The following is a 25,495-nucleotide window of genomic DNA, read 5'->3' on the forward strand; positions in this document are numbered from 1 at the left end:
TCCCTACACCCCTCACTCCCCCCCCCCCTACACCCCTCACTCCCCCCCCCCTACACCCCTCACTCCCCCCCCCCACACCCCTCACTCCCCCCCCCTACACCCCTCACTCCCCCCCCCTACACCCCTCACTCCCCCCCCCCACACCCCTCACACCCCCCCCCCCAACACCCCTCACTCCCCCCCCCCTACACCCCTCACTCCCCCCCCCCCCCAACACCCCTCACTCCCCCCCCCCCCAACACCCCTCACCCCCCCAACACCCCTCACCCCCCAACACCCCTCCCCCCCCAACACCCCTCCCCCCCCCAACACCCCTCCCCCCCCCAACACCCCTCACTCCCCCCCCCCTACACCCCTCACTCCCCCCCCCCCCCAACACCCCTCACTCCCCCCCCCCCAACACCCTCCCCCCCCCCCCCCCCAACACCCCTCCCCCCCCAACACCCTCCCCCCCCCAACACCCCTCCCCCCCCAACACCCCTCACTCCCCCCCCCCCCAACACCCCTCACTCCCCCCCCCCCAACACCCCTCACTCCCCCCCCCCTACACCCCTCACTCCCCCCCCCCCTACACCCCTCACTCCCCCCCCCCCACTCTCGGGACCATGAGGTTGTGACCCTCTGCCCGGGGCTCAGGCCCACATTCCGGCTCCGGATGGAGGGATAAAGCCGCGGGCTGCGGATTATTCCCGCACCGACCCGCCCGCTGCGGGGCTCCGGCTCCGGCTCCCCCGCCCCCCCGCCCGCCCGGACACCGCACTATGGTCGGGTGGCGCCGATTGACGGCCGCTTGTGGCCGGTGTGAGGAGTGACCCGAGCCCGTTCCCGGGGCGGTGCGGGGCCTCGGGAAGGCTGGCTGGCGCCGGCCGCCCACCATGGGCTGCGCCCCGAGTATCCACGTCTCCCAGAGCGGGGTGGTTCACTGCCGGGACTCGGGCGGCTCCAACTCGCCGCATCGAACCGCCGCCGCCTCCCAGCAGAGCGGCGCCCTGCCCGGCTTCTTCATCAGGACCGAGCCCTCGGACTCCATCACCGGCCACCGGCTCCGGACCAACGCGGCGGCCAGGAAGGAGGACCGGGAACCCGGCCAGAGCATCGAGGCGGAGACCCAGACCAGCCGGACCAGTGTCCAGGTGAGGGGGGGTTCGAGCATTAATGGGGGGGGGGGGGAGGGTCCCCCCCCCAGGGCTGGACACCTGTCCCCGGGACACTGCTGTGTCCGGAGGGATGGCCGTACTCCGGCCTCTCTGTAGCCCCCCCCCCCCGGGCAATGTTGGGTTTCTCTCCCTCCTCCTGATTTAATCCGCTCGATGACCGGAACTGAGCGGATGATTCGAGACCCTCTGACCCACTCGGCCAACCTGTGGATCGTGTCCCGGGACAGGGTCCACCCAGAATCTGCAGCCCGTCCCCCCCCCCCGGGCTCCCCAGTGACCGCCCCCCCCCCCGGGCTCCCCAGTGACCGTCCCCCCCCCCCCCCCCCCCGGGCTCCCCAGTGACCGTCTCCCCCCCCCCCCCCCCCCGGGCTCCCCAGTGACCGTCCCCCCCCCCCCCCCCCCGGGCTCCCCAGTGACCGTCCCCCCGTCCCCCACCCCGGGCTCCCCAGTGACCGTCCCCCCCCCCCCCCCGGGCTCCCCAGTGACCGCCCCCCCCCCCCCCCCCGGGCTCCCCAGTGACCGTCCGTCCCCCCCCCCCCGGGCTCCCCAGTGACCGTCCGTCCCCCCCCCCCGGGCTCCCCAGTGACCGTCCGTCCCCCCCCCCCCCCGGGCTCCCCAGTGACCGTCCGTCCCCCCCCCCCCGGGCTCCCCAGTGACCGTCCGTCCCCCCCCCGGGCTCCCAGTGACCGTCCGTCCCCCCCCCCCGGGCTCCCCAGTGACCGTCCGTCCCCCCCCCCCGGGCTCCCAGTGACCGTCCGTCCCCCCCCCCGGGCTCCCCAGTGACCGTCCGTCCCCCCCCCCCCGGGCTCCCCAGTGACCGTCCGTCCCCCCCTCCCGGGCTCCCAGTGACCGTTCCCGCCCCCCCCCCCCCTGGGCTCCCCAGTGACCGTTCCCCCCCCCCCCCCCAACTCCCCAGTGACCGTTCCCCCCCCCCCCCAACTCCCCAGTGACCGTTTCCCCCCCCCCCAACTCCCCAGTGACCGTTCCCCCCCCCCCCAACTCCCCAGTGACCGTTCCCCCCCCCCCCCCCGGGCTCCCCAGTGACCGTCCGTCCCCCCCTCCCGGGCTCCCCAGTGACCGTTCCCGCCCCCCCCCCCCCCCTGGGCTCCCCAGTGACCGTCCCCGCCCCCCCCCCCCCTGGGCTCCCCAGTGACCGTCCCCGCCCCCCCCCCCCCCGGGCTCCCCAGTGACCGTTCCCCCCCCCCCCAACTCCCAGTGACCGTTCCCCCCCCCCCCAACTCCCCAGTGACCGTTCCCCCCCCCAACTCCCCAGTGACCGTTCCCCCCCCCCCCAACTCCCCAGTGACCGTTCCCCCCCCCCCCCAACTCCCCAGTGACCGTTCCCCCCCCCCCCCCCCCCCCCAACTCCCCAGTGACCGTTCCCCCCCCCCCCCCCAACTCCCCAGTGACCGTTCCCCCCCCCCCCCAACGTGAAGCCAAATGCCTTTGAGCAATGGTCCCTCTTCAGCTTGTCAAGTATGTTTTTCCTTTTTATAAATGTTCCTTGAGATATACTTTGGAGCAGTGCCCTCAGTTTGCATCACAACGTGCAGATGATTTTTTTCCCCTGTGATTTGTTGTTCTGACGTTTGTTTGTCAGTTAATAGACCTTATGATGTACACCACCTCATCAGTGAGAATGGGTCTTACATGCAGTTAACTTGCCCTCAACAAGGTGTCAGATTTTGTCACAGAAGGAAGTAATTGTGTCTAGAAGTAATGAGTGGTCAGGGGGTGAGTTGGATTTCAGCGAGGCCCGTGATACCTCCTGGTCGGGTACCTCAGGATCACTCACTGACCCTATAATCTGCCCCCTGGACATCCATTAAGACCCGTGGGAAGGTTGCACCCTGAAGTAGAAGGTGGCTGTAATTTTTTGTGGCGTGGGAATCATTCCTCTTATTTAGCCTTTGGTCTTTAGGCAGAATGTCCACCCTTAAAATAAAGGTATGTTCACCTCCTCTGAAGGTTTGTGCCTTAGGGATTTTTAATTTTGCTGGCTGAATTCAAAAAGGCAATCACATCGAGATTCTGAAATCTGGAATCTGTTTCAGGATATGTTTGAGGGAAGGACAAACGCTCGGAACGGAGGCTTCTCTCTCTCTTTATGCAGCGAGTTGTGATGATCTGGAATGCGCTGCCTAAAAGGGTGGTGGAAGCAGATTCAATAATAACTTTCAAAAGGGAATTCGATAAATACTTGAAGGGAAAAAATTTGCAGGGCTTTGGGGAAAGAGCGGGGTGGTGGGATGAATTGGATAGCTCTTTCAAGAGCCGACACAGGCACGATGGGCCGAATGCCTGACTTCTGTGCTGTATCATTCTATGGTTCTATGATGTTGGGTACAAGGATAAGAACCTGAAGGATAGCTACTGGAGAGCAGCCAATACTTTCAAAGGTACCTCAGTATAAATCAGAGAAAACTGGATTAAAAAACAGTAATATCAAATGAAGAGTTAGTGGTAATTTTATCTCAAACATTCAGAAAACGCTCACAGCTAATGACTCTTCGGCTGTGCATTCCAGGTCATCATAACTCGTTGCGTAAAAAAAGGGAAGCGTCCAGTACAAGGATAAGAACCTGAAGGGTGAGAACTCCCCAAGTAGCTATTCGTGTGGGCGCTGAGATGAGTTGTCAGCAGGCTCTTCAGGCGCGGCTGTGATGTTTCCCATGGTTGATCACGTCCATCCGTGTCCTTTTCATCAGAGATCATGGGTGGACACTGGTGGAATAGGAATGCTCCTAGCCCTGGAGTGCTGAGGCCAATGTAATGTCCCATTGCTGCCTCAGCTGAGGTCATTAGCGCTGAGGTTAAACATGGAAACTTCCTGGTTTGTAAGTGTCAATGTTGCACTGGCCAGCAAATCAACTAACACAGCCTTTGGGGGCGAGGGGGAGCCCTCAAACTTTTAAGTAATACATTCCAGAAATGGCAATTCTAAAGTGTTTTTTTAAAGGCATACATGAAGAAAGGTAAGTTATTATAATACTTGTGTCTCTACACTGTAGGAAGGATATTGAGGCTTTAGAGAGGGCACAACTCAGATCCACCATGCTGCTGGCTGGTGTGAGGAAGCACAAATACAAAGACTTGAAAAATTGGAGCTTTTTTTGTTATTAAAATGCAGATTACATGGCGATATGATAGAAGTATTGAAAATTTGTGAAAGGATGGGACAGGGTAGATGGAAACAGACTGTTTCCAGTAGTTGAGAGTCTAGAACGAGGGGCCAGAGATACAAGATTAAATGTAAGAGATTTAGAACAGAGAGCAGGAGAAACATCTTCACCCAGAGAGTTGTGAGGCCGTGGAATTCACTTCCTGTGTTAGTGGTTGAGGCAGAAACTATGTCAACATTCGAGTTTAGATTGGAGAAGTGGATGATGGGAACAGGATGGGTAAATATGATTAGAACTATTTAACCATTTGCTTTTGTGGAGGGTAAGGGCTGACACAGAATGGTTGGGCCGAATGGCCTGTTTCCGTGCTGTAAAGTCTACGTATTTCTATATGAATTCATATAGTGCCTTGTGTCAAAATGTTTCAAACACATCATGCAATGAATTATTTTTACATAAGAACATAAGAAATTGGAGCAGGAGTCGGCCAATCGGCCCCTCGAGCCTGCTCCGCCATTCAATAAGATCATGGCTGATCTGATCCCAACCACAAATCTAAAGAACACAAGAAGTCGGAGCAGGACCCGGCCACATAGCCCCTGGGCCCTCTCCGCCACCCACAGGGCATTGACCGATCCGAACTCAGCTTCATGTCCAATTTCCTGCCCGCTCCCCATAACCCCTAATTCCCTTTACTTCTAGGAAACTGTCTATTTCTGTTTTAAATTTATCTAATGATGTAGCTTCCACAGCTTCCTGGGGCAGCAAATTCCACAGACCTACCACCCTCTGAGTGAAGAAGTTTCTCCTCATCTCAGTTTTGAAAGAGCAGCCCCTTATTCTAAGATTATGCCCCCTAGTTCTAGTTTCACCCATCTTTTGGAGTGCAGTGATGGTTATCTAGACAGCATTTCCAGTATGAGTAATTTTTTATACTGAAATGGGTTAACACTTTCATCAGTAAACATAAAGCTGGAATTAAGTTGTAATTTATTATAATATAGGGAGAAATGGAGCTGATTTTTTAATTAAAAAAAAAATCAGTATTTCAGAGTTGCAAATAGCCTACTTTTCTAGACCGAGGCCAGTATATTGCACAAGAGACTACAGACTGGGAGCAAGACTGGTCTGATGTACCACAGTGTAATAGCAAGGCCCATTCCTTGCACTGTACTTCCATACACAACAAACACCTCGTGCAGCCTTATTACAACGTGCATACAATTCTTCCACCATGTGTGTGAGATAGTTTTCCTATTTTGTGCACCATTGATTTCTGTTGCCTGTAAATCTAGTGCATTTTGAGCACTTGTAGTTACAAGGTGCTGTAAGAATAATTATAGTTCTGTTAAATTAAATCTAGTTGAAACATGAAAGAGAGGTTCACAGCATTGAAGCTCCTGCCCATTCACAAGTCCCGCCTAACTTTGATCAATTTTGTGCTCAGGATGAGCACTATTCGAAATTGGATATTGTCCTAATTTGGCCTACCAGTACCAGTGCACATCAGGCCAAGTAGTAGCGTGGTTAGATGCAGAGTAAAGTTTCCTACACTCTGCTCCAAACCATATGCCTTAACCTCAACTGCAGGAGAGCTTTCCCTACTCCACCACTGCCACACTTTCCACCCCAGCCATCCTGTGCCCTCTGAATGGGGTTGACAATTAGGACATGAGGAAGGTCCCTTACAGTCAGAAGTGGGGGAAATTATAATGGGGAACAAAGAAATGGCAGAACAATTAAACACATCCTTTGGTTCTGTCTTCACAAAGGAGGACACACTTAACCTCCCAGAAATGTTAGGGAACCAAGGGTCTAGTGAGAGGGAGGAACTGAAGGAAACCAGTATTAGCTAGGGAAATTAATGGGGCTAAAGGCTGACAAATCCCCAGGGCCTGAAGTGGCCCTGGAAATAGTGGATGCATTGGTGATCATCTTCCAAAATTCTATAGACTCTGGAACAGTTCCTACAGATTGGAGGGTGGCAAATGTAACCCCACTATTTTTTTAAAAAAAAGGATGGAGAGAAAAAACAGGGAATTACAGACCAGTTCGCCTAACATCAGTAGTGGGGAAAATGCTAGAGTCTGTTATAAAAGACGTGATAACAGAACACTTGGAAGGCATTAACGGGATTGGACAAAATCAGCATTGGTTTATGAAAAGGAAATCATGCTTAACAAATCTACTGGAGTTTTTTGAGGCTGTAACTAGTAGAATAGATGGGGGAGAACCAGTGGATGTGATGTATTTGGATTTTCAGAAGGCTTTTGATAAGATCCCACACAAGAGGTTAGTGTGCAAAATTAAAGCACATGGGATTGGGGGAATATACTGGCATGGATTGAGAATTGGTTGACAGAAATGAAACAGAGTAGGAATAAACGGGTCTTTTTCCAGGTGGCAGGCAGTGACTAGTGGGGTACCGCAGGGATCAGTGCTTGGGCCCCAGCTATTCACTATATATATCAATGATTTGGATGAGAAAACTGAATGTAACATTTCCAAGTTTGCAGACGACACAAAGCTGGGGTGGAATGTGAGCTGTGAGGAGGATGCAAAGAGGCTCCAATGTGATTTAGACAAATTGGGTGAGTGGGCAAGAACATGGCAGATGCAGTATAATGTGGATAAATGTGAGGTTATCCACTTTGGTTGTAAAAACAGAAAGGCAGATTATTATCTGAATGGAGATAGATTGGGAAAAGGGGAGGTGCAAACGAGACCTGGGTGTCCTTGTACACCAGTCGCTGAAAGCGAGCATTCAGGTGCAGCAATCAGTTAGGAAGGCGAATGGTATGTTGGCCTTCATTGCAAGAGGATTTGAGTACAGGAGCAGGGATGTCTTACTGCAGTTATACAGGGCCTTGGTGAGACCACATCTGGAGTATTGTGTGCAGTTTTGGTTTCCTTATCTGAGCAAGGATGTCGTTGCCATGGAGGGAGTGCAACGAAGGTTTACCAGACTGATTCCTGGGATGGCAGGACTGACGTATGAGAAGAGATTGGGTCGACTAGGCCTATATTCACTAGAGTTTAGAAGAATGAGAGGTTATTTCATCGAAACATATAAAATTCTAACAGGACTAGATAGACTAGATGCAGGGGGGATGTTCCCGATGGCTGGGGAGTCCAGAACCAGGGGTCACAGTCTCAGGATACGGGGTCTGCCATTTAGAACCGAGATGAGGAGAAATTTCTTCACTCAGAGGGCAGTGAACCTGTGGAATTCTCTACCACAGAAGGCAGTGGAGGCCAAGTCATTAGATGTATTCAAGAAGGAGATAGATATGTTAATGCTAAAGGGATCAAGGGATATGGGGAAAAAGCAGGAACAGGGTACTGAGTTAGACGATCAGCCATGATCATTTTGAATGGCTGAGCAGGGTCGAATGGCCTACTCTTGCTCCTATTTTCTATGTTTCTATGAAGGCACTTGTGTGCACCAGGAACTGGGTTTCAACTATTCAACCTCTTTTCACATAGGACACTGTGAACAGGTGAGTTTCCTCTCATCAGACTGGATTCAAATCCATAATCCCAAATATTATTTATTTTATCCCCTTCCCTCTTTTACTGGCAGTGCACAGTCCATTCACAAAAGGTCAGGGAGTTACCTTCCTCCTAACCCCCCCCCCCCTGCTCTGTAATTAGCTGCTCAGATGTGTGGAAAAGCAGTGTGAAGTGACTCCCCCTCTTGTTACCCTCCCTTTGGTCACCCCCAGATGGTGAGCTTGGTGCGAGGGGATTGCAGGAACACATCATTTGGTATGGAGTATTGGCGCTTATAATAGTCCTCGTGAACCTGAGTTGGCTCCTGGAACCCATGGATCGTGTACTCTGGGGCTGACTCTATAGGAATACATTCTTCAATGTAAACTCAAATATCTTCATAATGGATCCAGCCTGGGAGACAGTTGTGTGGGAGAGGGATACCTTTGGTTGCTACCTGTATTAGGAAAAGAAATGGATCTCTGATACAGGTGGCTGTCTGGTCTGGCAGCTTCTCTCTAACATTTAACATTGGCAAGCTTCTACATCTTTTACCGGGAGCTGGGGACACTACGTCATACTGGCTGTGGAACAGTGTGAATGTAATGTCTGTGTAGATGCCTCATTGGTTAGATGTTGTAAAGCAATTCTTGTGAAGTTTTTTTTAATAGTGCACTTTATTGGAACTGTGCACTGGGAAGTCCAATGTGAGGGCAAAGGAGAGAGAGTGTTTGTTTTTTTACATAGTATTTCCCAGAAAGCTTATTCTTGATTCCACCATGCTGTCAGAGTGAAGGCAAAACATCTCATCATCCAAGCAGGGAGGAAACATTGGTGAGGTGCAATCAATTGCATCTCTTAGCGGGATGGTTCAAACGGAGAGGACTGGTATCTGGTTACTTGTTGCTCTTTGGTAGTAAAATGAAGTGTAGCATTCAAAACTGAAAACGGGTAGGAAGTGGATCGCTACAGTTAGATCGACAATGTCACTGGATTTTCAAGACACAGGTGATGTAAACAGCCCTCCTTTCTGTTCTTGGATCACGTGGTGCAGCGCTCCAAAAGATGAGAGTGGCAAATTTATTCTAGGAAATAAGCAGAATTGTTTAGTGTCACCTCTGATCCACTTTGGGATGGGGTTTGATTATGTCTATGCCTATCTGCTACATATATTTTAGAATTTTGCTCTAGTTTCCAACGTACATAAATGAGCTGGATTTTCCCTCTGGGTGCAAGACAGTTAAATTTGCAGCTAACACAAGGCTGGTGGGGTATGGGTGAAAGACTGAACACAGGAGGAAACCAGAAGCCCATAAAGAGAGCATGGAAGGGTAGCAACTGCTGATCAGTGGGGAATGAAGTTAAGTACAGACAAATGTCAGTTACTGCATATATTGGAAGTAAAAATAGAGGAGTGTGGGCTGCATGAGTGGTACAGAATTTGCCAAGTGGATCTAAGGGCACTGGGTAACTTGCTGCTTGCCATTGAAATAGTGTGAATGACCAAGTGAACAGGATGCTGGGTTAGATTGCCAAATGATTGAGCTCCAATCCCAGGAATCTTGCTGTAGCTGGTCTAGTGCTTTGGTCAAATTACACCTGAAATGTTGCTCACAGCCATGGCTGCTGTGACATAAGGAGGCCTCCAGAATTGTGGTGCAGAGGAACGGAATGAGTTTGATCCTCCTATTTATGAGGAACAACTGGATGGTCGGGTAGGGGTCTTCAGTCTCCGAGATTATCCTGTAGAAATATACAAGATACTTGATGGGGTAAACAAAACCTTGATGTGCCGTAGCAGCAGGACAAGAGAATGCAGGTTCTGGATTTAGGGGACAGATTTAGCACTGGTACCAGGAAATATATCTTTTCATAAGAAGTGATCAGCAGCTGGAATGGGTTTTGCCAGCAGGTGTGATCAGCAGCTGGAATGGGTTTTGCCAGGGGGTGTGATCAACAGCTGGAATGGCTTTTGCCAGCGGGTGTGATCAGCAGCTGGAATGGGTTTTGCCAGCGGGTGTGATCAACAGCTGGAATGGGTTTTGCCAGGGGGTGTGATCAGCAGCTGGAATGGGTTTTGCCAGGGGGTGTGATCAGCAGCTGGAATGGGTTTTGCCAGCAGGTGTGATCAACAGTTGGAATGGGCTTTGCCAGGGGGTATGATCAACAGCTGGAATGGGTTTTGCCGGGGTTTTGTTGCGGCCTGGACACTCTACTGTTTTAAAAGTAACTGGGTGCTGAGTGTAATGAGAACAGGTGTCCTGGAAGGATGAGATCAGATAGGATCAAGTGAAGTCCCTTTATCCTATTTGATGATCTCCAATTTTACTTGAGTGTTTGTATTCGTTTCAGTGCTTGTTTAGCAGCAGAGAATGACCTTTAACCTCATCATATAGAGTAAATAAAATGACATGATCGCTGTACTATGTATTCAGGTCTGGCACTACATCATCTCATCTTCCTTTTGGTTTGCACATAAGTGGGAGGTGGAGTAATTCTTCAATATTATAGGCTTGTCAGACAATGTGGTCTGCCTATAATTGGTGGGATTCCTGTTGAAATCTAGGTCTTGAAGTGACTTTGCTCTGTGTGATGCTCCATTTGTTGCTAAAATAACTTCATGATTCCACAGCATTAAACCATTTCTGTCCTGTATAATTCTCTTCAGATCCTGTGTGCAGTCTGATGGTGAGAAAGCTCAGATTGTCTGATTGAAACACTAACCTATCTATCTGATGTCCATTTAGACAGTTATGGACCCAGCTATGCATTTATAGCTTTCTACTGGTTAGTTAGTCAGATCACCAGAGTCAACCCAGGTTAGTCTTGCCCTGTCTTGAGCAGTGTTGGCAAAGACTTCAAAACGGGTCACTTTCCCCTCTGAGGGAATCCTGAATACAGATGGACAACAATCAAAAGTCCTATAATGACATCTGTAGGGCTCCATATTCAGTTTTTACCACTTAGGGAGTTTGCTAGTGCTGTTGAGGAAGGTTTAAACTAGAGCGGCAGGGGGATGGGAACCTGAGCGGGGAGTCAGAAGGGAGTAAAGTTGAAAGCAGCAAGAGAGGGGAGGACCCAGGGGAAATTTACAATACAAATAGTACAAACAGTGTTCAAGAACAAGTGAAAGGGAAAAGCGTAGAGCAGCAGAGAGAAAGTGTACTTTAGACACGACAGATAAAGTGAAAACTAGAAGGTGTAAGGCGATTAACCCAGCATCAAAACTGAAGGTCAGGCTAGGGTGTGTGGCCCAACTAAGAGTTCTATATACAAATGCACGGAGTATAAGGAATAAATTAAATAAACTACAGGCACAAATTCAAATTGGAGGGTATGACATGATAACTATTACTGAGACATGGCTGCAGGATGGTCAGGATTGGGAACTAAATATACCGGGTTATAAGGTCTACAGGAGAGACAGGGAAAATGGAAGAGGGGGAGGAGTAGCCTTAGTGATTAGAGATGAAATGACTTCAATGATAAAGGAGGATATAACGAGAGGTAAGCAGCCAACAGAGACCTTATGGGTTGAATTGAGAAATAGGAAAGGATCTAAGACTATAGTGGGAGTTGTGTATAGGACCCCTGGCAGCAGCTCTGAAGTGCCAGATTGTATAAATGCAGAGATTAGACAAGCGTGTAAGAAAGGCATAGTGGTCTTAATGGGGGACTTTAACCTTCACATAGATTGGGAAAAGCAGACTAGCAACTGTCAGAAAGGTAGTGAATTTCTTGAGTGTGTCCGGGATAGTTTTCTACAGCAGTAAGTCCTAGAGGCAACAAGGGGGCAAGCCATACTAGATTTAGTATTGAGTAATGAACCAGATTTAGTTAACAGCTTAACTGTGCGTGAACATCTATCCAATAGCGATCATAACATGATCGAGTTCGATGTAGTGTTTGAAAGGGAAAAAAGTGAATCAGCTGCTAAGATTCTAGACTTGGGTAAGGCCGACTTCAATGGGATGAGACAGAGACTGTCCACAGTAAACTGGGCAAATCTGTTAATGGGTAAAATGACTGATGATCAGTGGGAAATGTTTAAAGAAACATTTAACGAGATACAGAATCGGTTTATACCCCTGAGGGACAAGAACTCTACTTGCCAAACAAAAACAGCCATGGACAACTGAAGAGGTAAGGGACAGTATAAGACATAAGGAAAGGGCATACAAAAAAGCAAAAAATGGCACAGATCCTGGTGAATGGGAAAGATACAAAGATCAACAAAGGGTCACAAAACAGATAGTAAGAGCTACAAAAAGAGAGTATGAAAAGAAACTTGCAAGGGATATCAAAACCAATACGAAGAACTCTCATAGTTATATTAGGAAAAAGAGGGTGGTCAGGAGCAGTGTTGGCCCCTTAAAAACTGAAAGTGGGGATATTGTCATTGACAATGGGGAAATGGCGGACATGTTGAACAATTACTTTGTGTCAATATTTACAGTCGAAAAAGAGGATAGCATGCCGGAAATCCCAAGAAAACTAATATTGAATCGGGGACAGGGACGCGATAAAATTAACATAAGTAAAGCAACAGTAATGAAGAAAATAATAGCACTAAAGAGTGACAAATCCCCAGGACCAGATGGTTTCCATCCCAGGGTTTTAAAGGAAGTAGGTGAGCACATTGCAGATGCCCTAACTATGATCTTTCAAAGTTCTCTAGATTCAGGAACTGTCCCTCTAGATTGGAAAATTGCACATGTCACTCCGCTTTTTAAGAAAGGAGAGAGAGGGAAACCGGGGAATTATAGACCAGTTAGCCTAACATCTGTTGTGGGGAAAATGCTGGAGTCTATAATTAAGGATAGGGTGACTGAACATCTCGAGAATTTTCAGTTAATCAGAGAGAGCCAGCATGGATTTGTGAAAGGTAGGTCGTGCCTGACAAACCTGATTGAATTTTTTGAAGAGGTGACTAAAGTAGTGGACAGGGGAATGTCAATGGATGTTAATTATGTGGACTTCCAGAAGGCATTTGATAAAGTCCCACATAAGAGACTGTTAGCTAAGATAGAAGCCCATGGAATTGAGGGAAAAGTATGGACTTGGTTAGGAAGTTGGCTGAGCGAAAGGCGACAGAGAGTAGGGATAATGGGTAAGTACTCATGTTGGCAGGATGTGACTAGTGGAGTCCCACAGGGATCTGTCTTGGGGCCTCTTATTCACAATATTTATTAATGACTTAGATGAAGGCATAGAAAGTCTCATATCTAAGTTTGCCAATGACACAAAGATTGGTGGCATTGTAAGCAGTGTAGATGAAAACATAAAATTACAAAGGGCTATTGATAGATTAGGTGAATGGGCAAAACTGTGGCAAATGGAATTCGATGTTGGCAAATGTGAGGTCATCCACTTTGGATCAAAAAAGGATAGAACAGGGTACTTTCTAAATGGTAAAAAGTTAAAAACAGTGGATGTCCAAAGGGATTTAGGGGTTCAGGTACATAGATCATTGAAGTGTCATGAACAGGTGCAGAAAATAATCAATAAGGCTAATGGAATGTTGGCCTTTATATCTAGAGGACTGGAGTACAAGGGGGCAGAAGTTATGCTGCAGCTTTCCAAAACCCTGGTTAGACCGCACCTGGGGTACTGTGAGCAGTTCTGGACATCGCACCTTCGGAAGTGCAGCGTAGGTTTACTAGAATGATACCCGGACTTCAAGGGTTAAGTTACGAGGAGAGATTACACAAATTGGGGTTGTATTCTCTAGAGTTTCGAAGGTTAAGGGTGATCTAATCGAAGTTTATCAGATATTAAGGAGAACAGATAGGGTGGATAGAGAGAAACTATTTCCGCTGGTTGGGGATTCTAGGAGTAGGGGGCACAGTCTAAAAATTAGAGCCAGACCTTTCAGGAATGAGATTAGAAAACATTTCTACACACAAAGGGTGGTAGAAGTTTGGAACTCTCTTCCACAAACGGCAATTGATGCTAGCTCAATTGCTAAATTTAAATCTGAGATCAATCGCTTTTGCCAACCAAAGATATTAAGGGATATGGGCCATAGCCATGATCTTATCAAAGGGCGGAGCAGGCACGAGGGGCTGAATGGCCTACTCCTGTTCCTATGTTCCTTAGTGGCCCTATCCCTATCCTGATTTTTTAAAAAAATTTTTATTTGAGTCTGTAGAATACTTTACTATTTCTTTTTATATTCCTTGATAATTTAATTTCGTAGTTTCTCTTCGCCTTCCTAATTGTTTTTTGACATCGTACCTAACCTTTGTATTCCCTTTTATCATCCTTTCTTTTATTGTCTCTGTATTTAGTGTCTGCCTTTTTCTTTGGTTTCAATTTTACCCTTATCTCTCTATTCATCCATGGTGTTTCATTATTGGCTAGTTTTTTCTTGTTTTTTTAGAGGAACATATTTCTCCTGGAAAATCTCGATCACCGTTTTATACATTTCCCACTTCTGTTCAATGGTTACTATGTAGATCTCCGACTCTGAGTTTTCAGCGTCCTCCCTCAGTGTAGCTGCACGAGTAATGTTGTGGCTGTATAATGTGACTGGGAGAGCCTTTTCTTTGTGTGAGCCACGATCAATTTGTCCAGTTTGTTGGCATTCACTGTAAAGAAAGGCCTGCATTTATGTAGCTCTCTACGTAACATTCTAAAGAACTTCACACCTAATCAGTTAATGTACTGTGAAGTGCAGTCACTTGTACAGGCTAAGGGTTAATCGTGATTTAATTACTGGGAGTTTATTGTTCAGCTCGCAGTTGAAGGTTACAAAATTCTGCAGCCGATCTGTATAACAAACCAGAGCGGTGACTCCTGCCGAGTCATCGGAGGCACTGGTTGGGTTTGTGCAGCTTCAGACATATCCAGAAATGGTTGGTTGCGGGTTCTTGAGGGGGTGTTTCCAACCCAGTAAGGAAGCTCCTTCCTCGTAGTGTGTTTTTCTGTCTGAAGCAGATGTAACGAGAGTTTAACCATGTTTTTAGAATGTCATCGGACTGCATTTTTAAGTAACTATGTTTGCTTTTTGTTCCCCATGTGGGGAGGATTTATTTAAATCTTAGATTCAGTAAATCTTGCTCCCCACCCCAGATTTCAGTTCCTATATTTACAAAATTTTGCAAACTTTAAAAAAAAATCTTTAGGCTTTTAATTTTTTTAAAAGAGAGATGCTGCTGGAGGTGAGTGGTGTTCGTGCCAGGGAGTGATATGTTCCTTCACTTTCTGCACCCCATTGTCAAGTATAGAATGAGCCAGATGCACCGCCACGTGCTCTATACCATCAGCTCATCCCCAAGCGCTAGTGTGACATTCCCACTACCCGCACTGCTATCCTAGTCGCCTTTTTCAACAAAACTGTCAATTTAGGGTTGAGCTCTGGGCAGTTTTGTACCTACTCCCCAGGAGCTGGGTTGCGATTTCCCCAAACTTGCTTTTGGGATCTTTCTCTCTTCCAGACTGGAGATTCATTATCAATCTCTGTGGTTAAAAGCTTCTGCCACCCAACTGGTTCTTTATGTCGTCTTTTGTTTAAAGGCCAACATTTAGTTCTGTTTAATACTTGGACTAAATACTAATAGCATCATTGAGGGAATCAGCTGTGGCCAGTTACGGATCCTGGTAAGTAGGGGAGCTGATTGATGCAATTGCTGAACTCTGCCTGGGTTATCAGGACTGGGTCACCGAGCACGGTAACACTGACTGCCCCAGGAGATTCCACACCTCACCATATCCCTCTCACCAATTTGCTGCCCAAACATGAGATTTGGGGCCGGAGCAACACACACGAATTGATTCTTTTGCACTTTTGAAGAAGGTAGAAATCCTGATAATGAGACTTGCTCTTCAGATGACAGCTGGTCAGGTGGCCTGCTTGGGTCTCTCTCACTTCTGTACTTTCCTGTGTTCTGAGATCAACTGGTTAAACAGTACAAGTGCTGTCATCCTGCAGTTTGGTGGCAAGTCAATGTTGAGAGCGCTGTCCAAATGTTTCATTTGAATAGCGCTCTCAACATTGACTTGCCACCAAACTGCAGCCTGTTTCCCAGTGAGGTGTGCCCTGGGTCCTCGCTGTAAGGAGCCGGGTCAGTGCCCTGGGTCCTCGCTGTAAGGAGCCGGGTCAGTGCCCTGGGTCCTCACTGTAAGGAGCCGGGTCAGTGCCCTGGGTCCTCGCTGTAAGGAGCAGGGTCAGTGCCCTGGGTCCTCACTGTAAGGAGCCGGGTCAGTGCCCTGGGTCCTCGCTGTAAGGAGCCGGGTCAGTGCCCTGGGTCCTCACTGTAAGGAGCAGGGTCAGTGCCCTGGGTCCTCACTGTAAGGAGCCGGGTCAGTCCCTCGGGTCCTCACTGTAAGGAGCAGGGTCAGTGCCCTGGGTCCTCACTGTAAGGAGCAGGGTCAGTGCCCTGGGTCCTCACTGTAAGGAGCAGGGTCAGTGCCCTGGGTCCTCACTGTAAGGAGCAGGGTCAGTGCCTCGGGTCCTCACTGTAAGGAGCAGGGTCAGTGCCTCGGGTCCTCACTGTAAGGAGCAGGGTCAGTGCCTCGGGTCCTCACTGTAAGGAGCAGGGTCAGTCCCTCGGGTCCTCACTGTAAGGAGCAGGGTCAGTCCCTCGGGTCCTCACTGTAAGGAGCAGGGTCAGTGCCTCGGGTCCTCACTGTAAGGAGCAGGGTCAGTCCCTCGGGTCCTCACTGTAAGGAGCAGGGTCAGTGCCTCGGGTCCTCACTGTAAGGAGCAGGGTCAGTCCCTCGGGTCCTCACTGTAAGGAGCAGGGTCAGTGCCTCGGGTCCTCACTGTAAGGAGCCGGGTCAGTGCCCTGGGTCCTCACTGTAAGGAGCAGGGTCAGTGCCCTGGGTCCTCACTGTAAGGAGCAGGGTCAGTGCCTCGGGTCCTCACTGTAAGGAGCCGGGTCAGTGCCCTGGGTCCTCACTGTAAGGAGCAGGGTCAGTGCCCTGGGTCCTCACTGTAAGGAGCAGGGTCAGTGCCCTGGGTCCTCACTGTAAGGAGCAGGGTCAGTGCCTCGGGTCCTCGCTGAGGGATGAAGTTTTAATTTATAACAAAAAGAGTAATTTCTATATACATCTGCCATGAATGGAATAATATTCAGCTGCTGACTTCTGTAAGGTGGATGTCCTGACTAAATTTCCGTCTGTTTCTGGCCCAGATTACACACTTGCTTCTTGCGGAGTGAGCTGGATGATTACTGCTTCTTTTACCATTACTGACTCATTACAGCCTGTTAATTTAGTAAGCTCCCACTATAGTGAGAAATGTGAAATTGCACAACCAACATTCCTCGTATTTCACTGTCCTTTACGAGGATTATATTTCACAAAACATTTGGTGATTTGCTCACAAGGCATTGACTTGCGGTTTGCTTGTGTGAGGTGTTCTATGTTGTACGGTCAGTGGATTGAGATGTTGGAATTGTTTTGCTATAAAATGGGGAGCAGTGAGATATGGTAAATCTCTCAACATGTGATGCTGACCAGATAACTCACATCGTTCCCTCAGATATTTATCACATCTTGCTGCTTAACCGTGACATTCTATTTATCACCCTCCATGTTTACAACTTAAAGAACATTTAATGAGCTCTTTTTTTAAGTTGAAGAAAATGTAAAAAATTGCTCTATTTATGTCATTGTGATCCCAATATTGTAGCAATGACCATTTAAAATATACCCTAAATAAGAGGGAATATTTCCACTGCAAGGAGGTGAAGCTTTGCCAGGAATTCTAATTGTGAACTTGCCCTTGGGTTGGCATTTGCTTCAGTTTCTGGAAGGCACTTGGTGCCGAGGGCCTTTCTCGGTGGAGGACGGCGCCTTCGATCTGTCTGGCTTGATTCCCACAAAAGCTCGAGCTAGATTGGGCAGCCTTTCGATAATCAGGACCAGCAGCATTGACTTCTGTTCCTTGTCAGGACAAAACATCATCCCTGTCTTGATGAGGTTGAGAGGGAGTTTCTGTCCATCCGTGTGTCCGTCCGTGTGTGTGTGTGTGTGTCCCTCTGTGTGTGTGTGTGTGTGTGTGTGTGTGTGTGTGTGTCCCTCTGTGTGTGTGTGTGTGTGTCCCTCTGTGTGTGTGTGTGTGTGTGTGTGTGTGTGTGTGTGTGTGTGTGTGTGTGTCCCTCTGTGTGTGTGTGTGTGTCCCTCTGTGTGTGTGTGTGTGTCCCTCTGTGTGTGTGTGTGTGTGTGTCCCTCTGTGTGTGTGTGTGTGTCCCTCTGTGTGTGTGTGTGTGTCCCTCTGTGTGTGTGTGTGTGTGTGTCCCTCTGTCTGTGTGTGTGTGTCCCTCTGTCTGTGTGTGTGTGTCCCTCTGTCTGTGTGTGTGTGTCCCTCTGTCTGTGTGTGTGTGTCCCTCTGTCTGTGTGTGTGTGTCCCTCTGTCTGTGTGTGTGTGTCCCTCTGTCTGTGTGTGTGTGTCCCTCTGTCTGTGTGTGTGTGTGTCCCTCTGTCTGTGTGTGTGTGTGTCCCTCTGTCTGTGTGTGTGTGTGTCCCTCTGTCTGTGTGTGTGTGTGTCCCTCTGTCTGTGTGTGTGTGTCCCTCTGTCTGTGTGTGTGTGTCCCCCTCTGTCTGTGTGTGTGTGTCCCCCTCTGTCTGTGTGTGTGTGTGTGTCCCCCTCTGTCTGTGTGTGTGTGTGTGTCCCCCTCTGTCTGTGTGTGTGTGTGTGTCCCCCTCTGTCTGTGTGTGTGTGTGTGTCCCCCTCTGTCTGTGTGTGTGTGTGTGTGTCCCCCTCTGTCTGTGTGTGTGTGTGTGTCCCCCTCTGTCTGTGTGTGTGTGTCCCCCTCTGTCTGTGTGTGTGTGTCCCCCTCTGTCTGTGTGTGTGTGTCCCCCTCTGTCTGTGTGTGTGTGTCCCCCTCTGTCTGTGTGTGTGTGTCCCCCTCTGTCTGTGTGTGTGTGTCCCCCTCTGTCTGTGTGTGTGTGTGCCCCTCTGTCTGTGTGTGTGTGTGCCCCTCTGTCTGTGTGTGTGTGTGCCCCTCTGTCTGTGTGTGTGTGTGCCCCTCTGTCTGTGTGTGTGTGTGTCCCTCTGTCTGTGTGTGTGTGTGTCCCTCTGTCTGTGTGTGTGTGTGTCCCTCTGTCTGTGTGTGTGTGTGTCCCTCTGTCTGTGTGTGTGTGTGTGTCCCTCTGTCTGTGTGTGTGTGTGTGTCCCTCTGTCTGTGTGTGTGTGTGTGTCCCTCTGTCTGTCTGTGTGTGTGTCCCTCTGTCTGTCTGTGTGTGTGTCCCTCTGTCTGTGTGTGTGTCCCTCTGTCTGTGTGTGTGTCCCTCTGTGTGTGTGTGTGTGTGTGTGTGTGTCCCTCTGTGTGTGTCCCTCTGTGTGTGTGTGTGTGTGTGTCCCTCTGTGTGTGTGTGTGTGTGTGTGTGTGTGTGTCCCCCTCTGTCTGTGTGTGTGTCCCCCTCTGTCTGTGTGTGTGTCCCCCTCTGTCTGTGTGTGTGTCCCCCTCTGTCTGTGTGTGTGTCCCCCTCTGTCTGTGTGTGTGTCCCCCTCTGTCTGTGTGTGTGTCCCCCTCTGTCTGTGTGTGTGTCCCCCTCTGTCTGTGTGTGTGTGTCCCTCTGTCTGTCTGTGTGTGTGTGTCCCTCTGTCTGTCTGTGTGTGTGTGTCCCTCTGTCTGTGTGTGTGTGTCCCTCTGTCTGTCTGTGTGTGTGTGTCCCTCTGTCTGTCTGTGTGTGTGTGTCCCTCTGTCTGTGTGTGTGTGTGTGTGTGTCCCTGTGTGTGTGTGTGTGTGTCCCTGTGTGTGTGTGTGTGTGTCCCTGTGTGTGTGTGTGTCCCTCTGTCTGTGTGTGTGTGTGTGTCCCTGTGTGTGTGTGTGTCCCTCTGTCTGTGTGTGCGTGTGTCCCTCTGTCTGTGTGTGCGTGTGTCCCTCTGTCTGTGTGTGCGTGTGTCCCTCTGTCTGTGTGTGCGTGTGTCCCTCTGTCTGTGTGTGTGTGTCCCTCTGTCTGTCTGTTTGTGTGTGTCCCTCTGTCTGTCTGTGTGTGTGTGTCCCTCTGTCTGTGTGTGTGTGTCCCTCTGTCTGTGTGTGTGTGTCCCTCTGTCTGTGTGTGTGTGTCCCTCTGTCTGTGTGTGTGTGTCCCTCTGTCTGTGTGTGTGTGTCCCTCTGTGTGTGTGTGTGTGTCCCTCTGTGTGTGTGTGTGTCCCTCTGTCTGTGTGTGTGTGTGTGTCCCTCTGTCTGTGTGTGTGTGTGTGTCCCTCTGTCTGTCTGTGTGTCTGTGTCCCTCTGTCTGTGTCCCTCTGTCTCTGTCTCTGTCTCTGTCTGTGTCCCTCTGTCTCTGTCTGTGTGTGTGTGTGTCCCTCTGTCTGTCTGTGTGTCTGTGTCCCTCTGTCTGTGTCCCTCTGTCTCTGTCTCTGTCTCTGTCTGTGTCCCTCTGTCTCTGTCTGTGTGTGTGTGTGTCCCTCTGTCTCTGTCTGTGTGTGTGTGTGTCCCTCTGTCTCTGTCTGTGTGTGTGTGTGTCCCTCTGTCTGTGTGTGTGTGTGTCCCTCTGTCTGTGTGTGTGTGTGTCCCTCTGTCTGTGTGTGTGTGTCCCCCTCTGTCTGTGTGTGTGTGTGTGTGTCCCCCTCTGTCTGTGTGTGTGTGTGTGTGTCCCCCTCTGTCTGTGTGTGTGTGTGTGTGTGTCCCTCTGTCTGTGTGTGTGTGTGTGTGTCCCTCTGTCTGTGTGTGTGTGTGTGTGTCCCTCTGTCTGTGTGTGTGTGTGTCCCCCTCTGTCTGTGTGTGTGTGTGTCCCCCTCTGTCTGTGTGTGTGTGTGTCCCCCTCTGTCTGTGTGTGTGTGTGTCCCCCTCTGTCTGTGTGTGTGTGTGTCCCCCTCTGTCTGTGTGTGTGTGTGTCCCCCTCTGTCTGTGTGTGTGTGTGTCCCCCTCTGTCTGTGTGTGTGTGTGTCCCCCTCTGTCTGTGTGTGTGTGTGTCCCCCTCTGTCTGTGTGTGTGTGTGTCTCCCTCTGTCTGTGTGTGTGTATGTCTCCCTCTGTCTGTGTGTGTGTGTGTCCCCCTCTGTGTGTGTGTGTGTGTCCCCCTCTGTGTGTGTGTGTGTGTCCCCCTCTGTCTGTGTGTGTGTGTCCCCCTCTGTGTGTGTGTGTCCCTCTCTGTGTGTGTGTGTCCCTCTGTGTGTGTGTGTGTGTCCCTCTGTGTGTGTGTGTGTGTGTGTGTGTGTGTGTGTGTGTGTGTGTCCCTCTGTGTGTGTGTGTCCCTCTGTGTGTGTGTGTGTGTGTGTGTGTGTGGTGTGTGTGTGTGTGTGTGTCCCTCTGTGTGTGTGTGTGTGTGTGTCCCTCTGTGTGTGTGTGTGTGTGTCCCTCTGTGTGTGTGTGTGTGTGTCCCTCTGTGTGTGTGTGTGTGTGTGTGTGTGTGTGTCCCTCTGTCTGTGTGTGTGTGTCCCTCTGTCTGTGTGTGTGTGTCCCTCTGTCTGTGTGTGTGTGTCCCTCTGTCTGTGTGTGTGTGTCCCTCTGTCTGTGTGTGTGTGTGTCCCTCTGTGTGTGTGTGTGTGTCCCTCTGTGTGTGTGTGTGTGTCCCTCTGTGTGTGTGTGTGTGTCCCTCTGTCTGTGTGTGTGTGTCCCTGTGTCTGTGTGTGTGTGTCCCTCTGTCTGTCTGTGTGTGTGTGTCCCTCTGTCTGTGTGTGTGTGTCCCTCTGTCTGTGTGTGTGTGTGTGTGTCCCTCTGTCTGTGTGTGTGTGTGTCCGTCTGTCTGTCTGTGTGTGTGTGTCCGTCTGTCTGTCTGTGTGTGTGTGTCCCTCTGTCTGTCTGTGTGTGTGTCCCTCTGTCTGTCTGTGTGTGTGTCCCTCTGTCTGTGTGTGTGTGTGTCCCTCTGTCTGTGTGTGTGTGTGTGTCCCTCTGTCTGTGTGTGTGTGTGTGTCCCTCTGTCTGTGTGTGTGTGTGTGTCCCTCTGTCTGTGTGTGTGTGTGTGTCCCTCTGTCTGTGTGTGTGTGTGTGTGTCCCTCTGTCTCTGTGTGTGTCCCCCTGTGTGTGTGTGTCCCCCTGTGTGTGTGTGTCCCTCTGTCTGTGTGTGTGTGTCCCTCTGTCTGTGTGTGTGTGTCCCTCTGTCTGTGTGTGTGTGTCCCCCTCTGTCTGTGTGTGTGTGTGTATGTGTCCCTTTGTCTGTGTGTGTGTGTGTATGTGTCCCTCTGTCTGTGTGTGTGTGTGTATGTGTCCCTCTGTCTGTGTGTGTGTCCCCCTGTGTGTGTCCCTCTGTCTGTGTGTGTGTGTCCCTCTGTCTGTGTGTGTGTGTCCCTCTGTCTGTGTGTGTGTGTCCCTCTGTCTGTGTGTGTGTGTGTGTCCCTCTGTCTGTCTGTGTGTGTGTGTCCCTCTGTCTGTGTCCCTCTGTCTCTGTCTCTGTCTGTGTCCCTCTGTCTCTGTCTGTGTGTGTGTGTGTCCCTCTGTCTGTGTGTGTGTGTCCCTCTGTCTGTGTGTGTGTGTGTCCCTCTGTCTGTGTGTGTGTGTGTCCCTCTGTCTGTGTGTGTGTGTGTCCCTCTGTCTGTGTGTGTGTGTGTCCCTCTGTCTGTGTGTGTGTGTGTCCCTCTGTCTGTGTGTGTGTGTGTCCCTCTGTCTGTGTGTGTGTGTGTCCCTCTGTCTGTGTGTGTGTGTGTCCCTCTGTCTGTGTGTGTGTGTGTCCCCCTCTGTCTGTGTGTGTGTGTGTCCCCCTCTGTCTGTGTGTGTGTGTGCCCCCTCTGTCTGTGTGTGTGTGTGTCCCTCTGTCTGTGTGTGTGTGTGTGTCCCTCTGTCTGTGTGTGTGGTGTGTCCCCCTCTGTCTGTGTGTGTGCGTGTCCCCCTCTGTCTGTGTGTGTGTGCGTGTCCCCCTCTGTCTGTGTGTGTGTGTGTGTGTCCCTCTGTCTGTGTGTGTGTGTGTCCCTCTGTCTGTGTGTGTGTGTGTCCCCCTCTGTCTGTGTGTGTGTGTGTCCCCCTCTGTCTGTGTGTGTGTGTGTCCCTCTGTCTCTGTGTGTGTGTGTGTCCCTCTGTCTCTGTGTGTGTGTGTGTCCCTCTGTCTGTGTGTGTGTGTGTCCCCCTCTGTCTGTGTGTGTGTGTGTGTCCCCCTCTGTCTGTGTGTGTGTGTGTCCCCCTCTGTCTGTCTGTGTGTGTGTCCCCCTCTGTCTGTGTGTGTGTGTGTCCCCCTCTGTCTGTGTGTGTGTGTGTGTCCCCCTCTGTCTGTGTGTGTGTGTGTCCCCCTCTGTCTGTGTGTGTGTGTGTGTCCCCCTCTGTCTGTGTGTGTGTGTGTCCCCCTCTGTCTGTGTGTGTGTGTGTCCCCCTCTGTCTGTGTGTGTGTGTGTCCCCCTCTGTCTGTGTGTGTGTGTGTCCCCCTCTGTCTGTGTGTGTGTGTGTCCCCCTCTGTCTGTGTGTGTGTGTGTCCCCCTCTGTCTGTGTGTGTGTGTGTCCCCCTCTGTCTGTGTGTGTGTGTGTCCCCCTCTGTCTGTGTGTGTGTGTGTGTCCCTCTGTCTGTGTGTGTGTGTGTCCCCCTCTGTCTGTGTGTGTGTGTGTGTCCCCCTCTGTCTGTGTGTGTGTGTGTCCCCCTCTGTCTGTGTGTGTGTGTGTCCCCCTCTGTCTGTGTGTGTGTGTGTCCCCCTCTGTCTGTGTGTGTGTGTGTCCCCCTCTGTCTGTGTGTGTGTGTGTCCCCCTCTGTCTGTGTGTGTGTGTGTCCCCCTCTGTCTGTGTGTGTGTGTGTCCCCCTCTGTCTGTGTGTGTGTGTGTCCCCCTCTGTCTGTGTGTGTGTGTGTCCCCCTCTGTCTGTGTGTGTGTGTGTCCCTCTGTCTGTGTGTGTGTGTGTGTGTCCCTCTGTCTGTGTGTGTGTGTGTCCCCCTCTGTCTGTGTGTGTGTGTGTCCCCCTCTGTCTGTGTGTGTGTGTGTCCCCCTCTGTCTGTGTGTGTGTGTGTCCCCCTCTGTCTGTGTGTGTGTGTGTCCCCCTCTGTCTGTGTGTGTGTGTGTCCCCCTCTGTCTGTGTGTGTGTGTGTCCCCCTCTGTCTGTGTGTGTGTGTGTCCCCCTCTGTCTGTGTGTGTGTGTGTCCCCCTCTGTCTGTGTGTGTGTGTGTCCCCCTCTGTCTGTGTGTGTGTGTCCCCCTCTGTCTGTGTGTGTGTGTGTCCCTCTGTCTGTGTGTGTGTGTCCCCCTCTGTCTGTGTGTGTGTGTCCCCCTCTGTCTGTGTGTGTGTGTCCCCCTCTGTCTGTCTGTGTGTGTGTCCCTCTGTCTGTCTGTGTGTGTGTCCCTCTGTCTGTCTGTGTGTGTGTCCCTCTGTGTGTGTCCCTCTGTGTGTGTCCCTCTGTGTGTGTCCCTCTGTGTGTGTGTGTGTGTGTCCCCCTCTGTCTGTGTGTGTGTCCCCCTCTGTCTGTGTGTGTGTCCCCCTCTGTCTCTGTGTGTGTCCCCCTCTGTCTCTGTGTGTGTCCCCCTCTGTCTGTGTGTGTGTCCCTCTGTCTGTGTGTGTGTGTCCCCCTCTGTCTGTGTGTGTGTGTCCCCCTCTGTCTGTGTGTGTGTGTCCCCCTCTGTCTGTGTGTGTGTGTCCCCCTCTGTCTGTGTGTGTGTGTCCCCCTCTGTCTGTGTGTGTGTGTCCCTCTCTCTGTGTGTGTGTGTCCCTCTCTCTGTGTGTGTGTGTCCCTCTGTGTGTGTGTGTGTGTGTCCCTCTGTCTGTGTGTGTGTGTGTCCCTCTGTCTGTGTGTGTGTGTGTCCCTCTGTCTGTCTGTGTGTGTGTCCCTCTGTCTGTCTGTGTGTGTGTCCCTCTGTCTGTCTGTGTGTGTGTCCCTCTGTGTGTGTGTGTGTCCCTCTGTGTCCCTCTGTGTGTGTCCCTCTGTGTGTGTCCCTCTGTGTGTGTCCCTCTGTGTGTGTGTGTGTGTGTGTCCCCCTCTGTCTGTGTGTGTGTCCCCCTCTGTCTGTGTGTGTGTGTCCCTCTCTGTGTGTGTGTGTGTGTGTGTGTCCCCCTCTGTCTGTGTGTGTGTGTCCCCCTCTGTCTGTGTGTGTGTGTCCCCCTCTGTCTGTGTGTGTGTGTCCCCCTCTGTCTGTGTGTGTGTGTCCCCCTCTGTCTGTGTGTGTGTGTCCCCCTCTGTCTGTGTGTGTGTGTCCCCCTCTGTCTGTGTGTGTGTGTCCCCCTCTGTCTGTGTGTGTGTGTCCCCCTCTGTCTGTGTGTGTGTGTCCCCCTCTGTCTGTGTGTGTGTGTCCCCCTCTGTCTGTGTGTGTGTGTCCCCCTCTGTCTGTGTGTGTGTGTCCCCCTCTGTCTGTGTGTGTGTGTCCCCGTGTGTGTCCCTCTGTGTGTGTGTGTCCCTCTGTGTGTGTGTGTCCCTCTGTGTGTGTGTGTGTCCCTCTGTGTGTGTGTGTCCCTCTGTGTGTGTGTGTGTCCCTCTGTGTGTGTGTGTGTCCCTCTGTGTGTGTGTGTGTCCCTCTGTGTGTGTCCCTCTCTCTGTGTGTGTGTCTCCCTCTGTCTGTGTGTGTGTGTGTCCCTCTGTCTGTGTGTGTGTCCCTCTGTCTGTCTGTGTGTGTGTCCCTCTGTCTGTGTGTGTGTCCCTCTGTGTGTGTCCCTCTGTGTGTGTCCCTCTGTGTGTGTCCCTCTGTGTGTGTCCCTCTGTGTGTGTCCCTCTGTGTGTGTCCCTCTGTGTGTGTCCCTCTGTGTGTGTCCCTCTGTGTGTGTGTGTGTGTGTGTGTCCCTCTGTGTGTGTGTGTCCCCCTCTGTCTGTGTGTGTGTGTCCCTCTGTCTGTGTGTGTGTGTCCCTCTGTCTGTGTGTGTGTGTCCCTCTGTCTGTCTGTGTGTGTGTGTCCCTCTGTCTGTCTGTGTGTGTGTGTCCCTCTGTCTGTGTG

General features: G+C 50.9%; 1 protein-coding gene across 3 annotated transcripts in view; it reads left to right on the top strand.

Moving 5' to 3' along the window:
* Positions 1-607: 607 nt before the first annotated feature.
* Positions 608-25,495, top strand: part of pde8a (phosphodiesterase 8A) — a 136,022-nt gene continuing 111,134 nt past the window's right edge. Inside the window, exon 1 of one of the 3 annotated variants that reach the window (XM_067971237.1) lies at positions 608-1,133. In XM_067971237.1, coding sequence (XP_067827338.1) covers positions 876-1,133 — 258 coding nt within the window. In that variant the 5' untranslated portion in view covers positions 608-875. The remainder of the gene's footprint in view (positions 1,134-25,495) is intronic. The other 2 variants (XM_067971238.1, XM_067971232.1) reach the window with 2 other exon arrangements.

The sequence above is a fragment of the Heptranchias perlo genome, chromosome 34, assembly GCF_035084215.1.
Source record: "Heptranchias perlo isolate sHepPer1 chromosome 34, sHepPer1.hap1, whole genome shotgun sequence".
NCBI lineage: Eukaryota > Metazoa > Chordata > Chondrichthyes > Hexanchiformes > Hexanchidae > Heptranchias > Heptranchias perlo.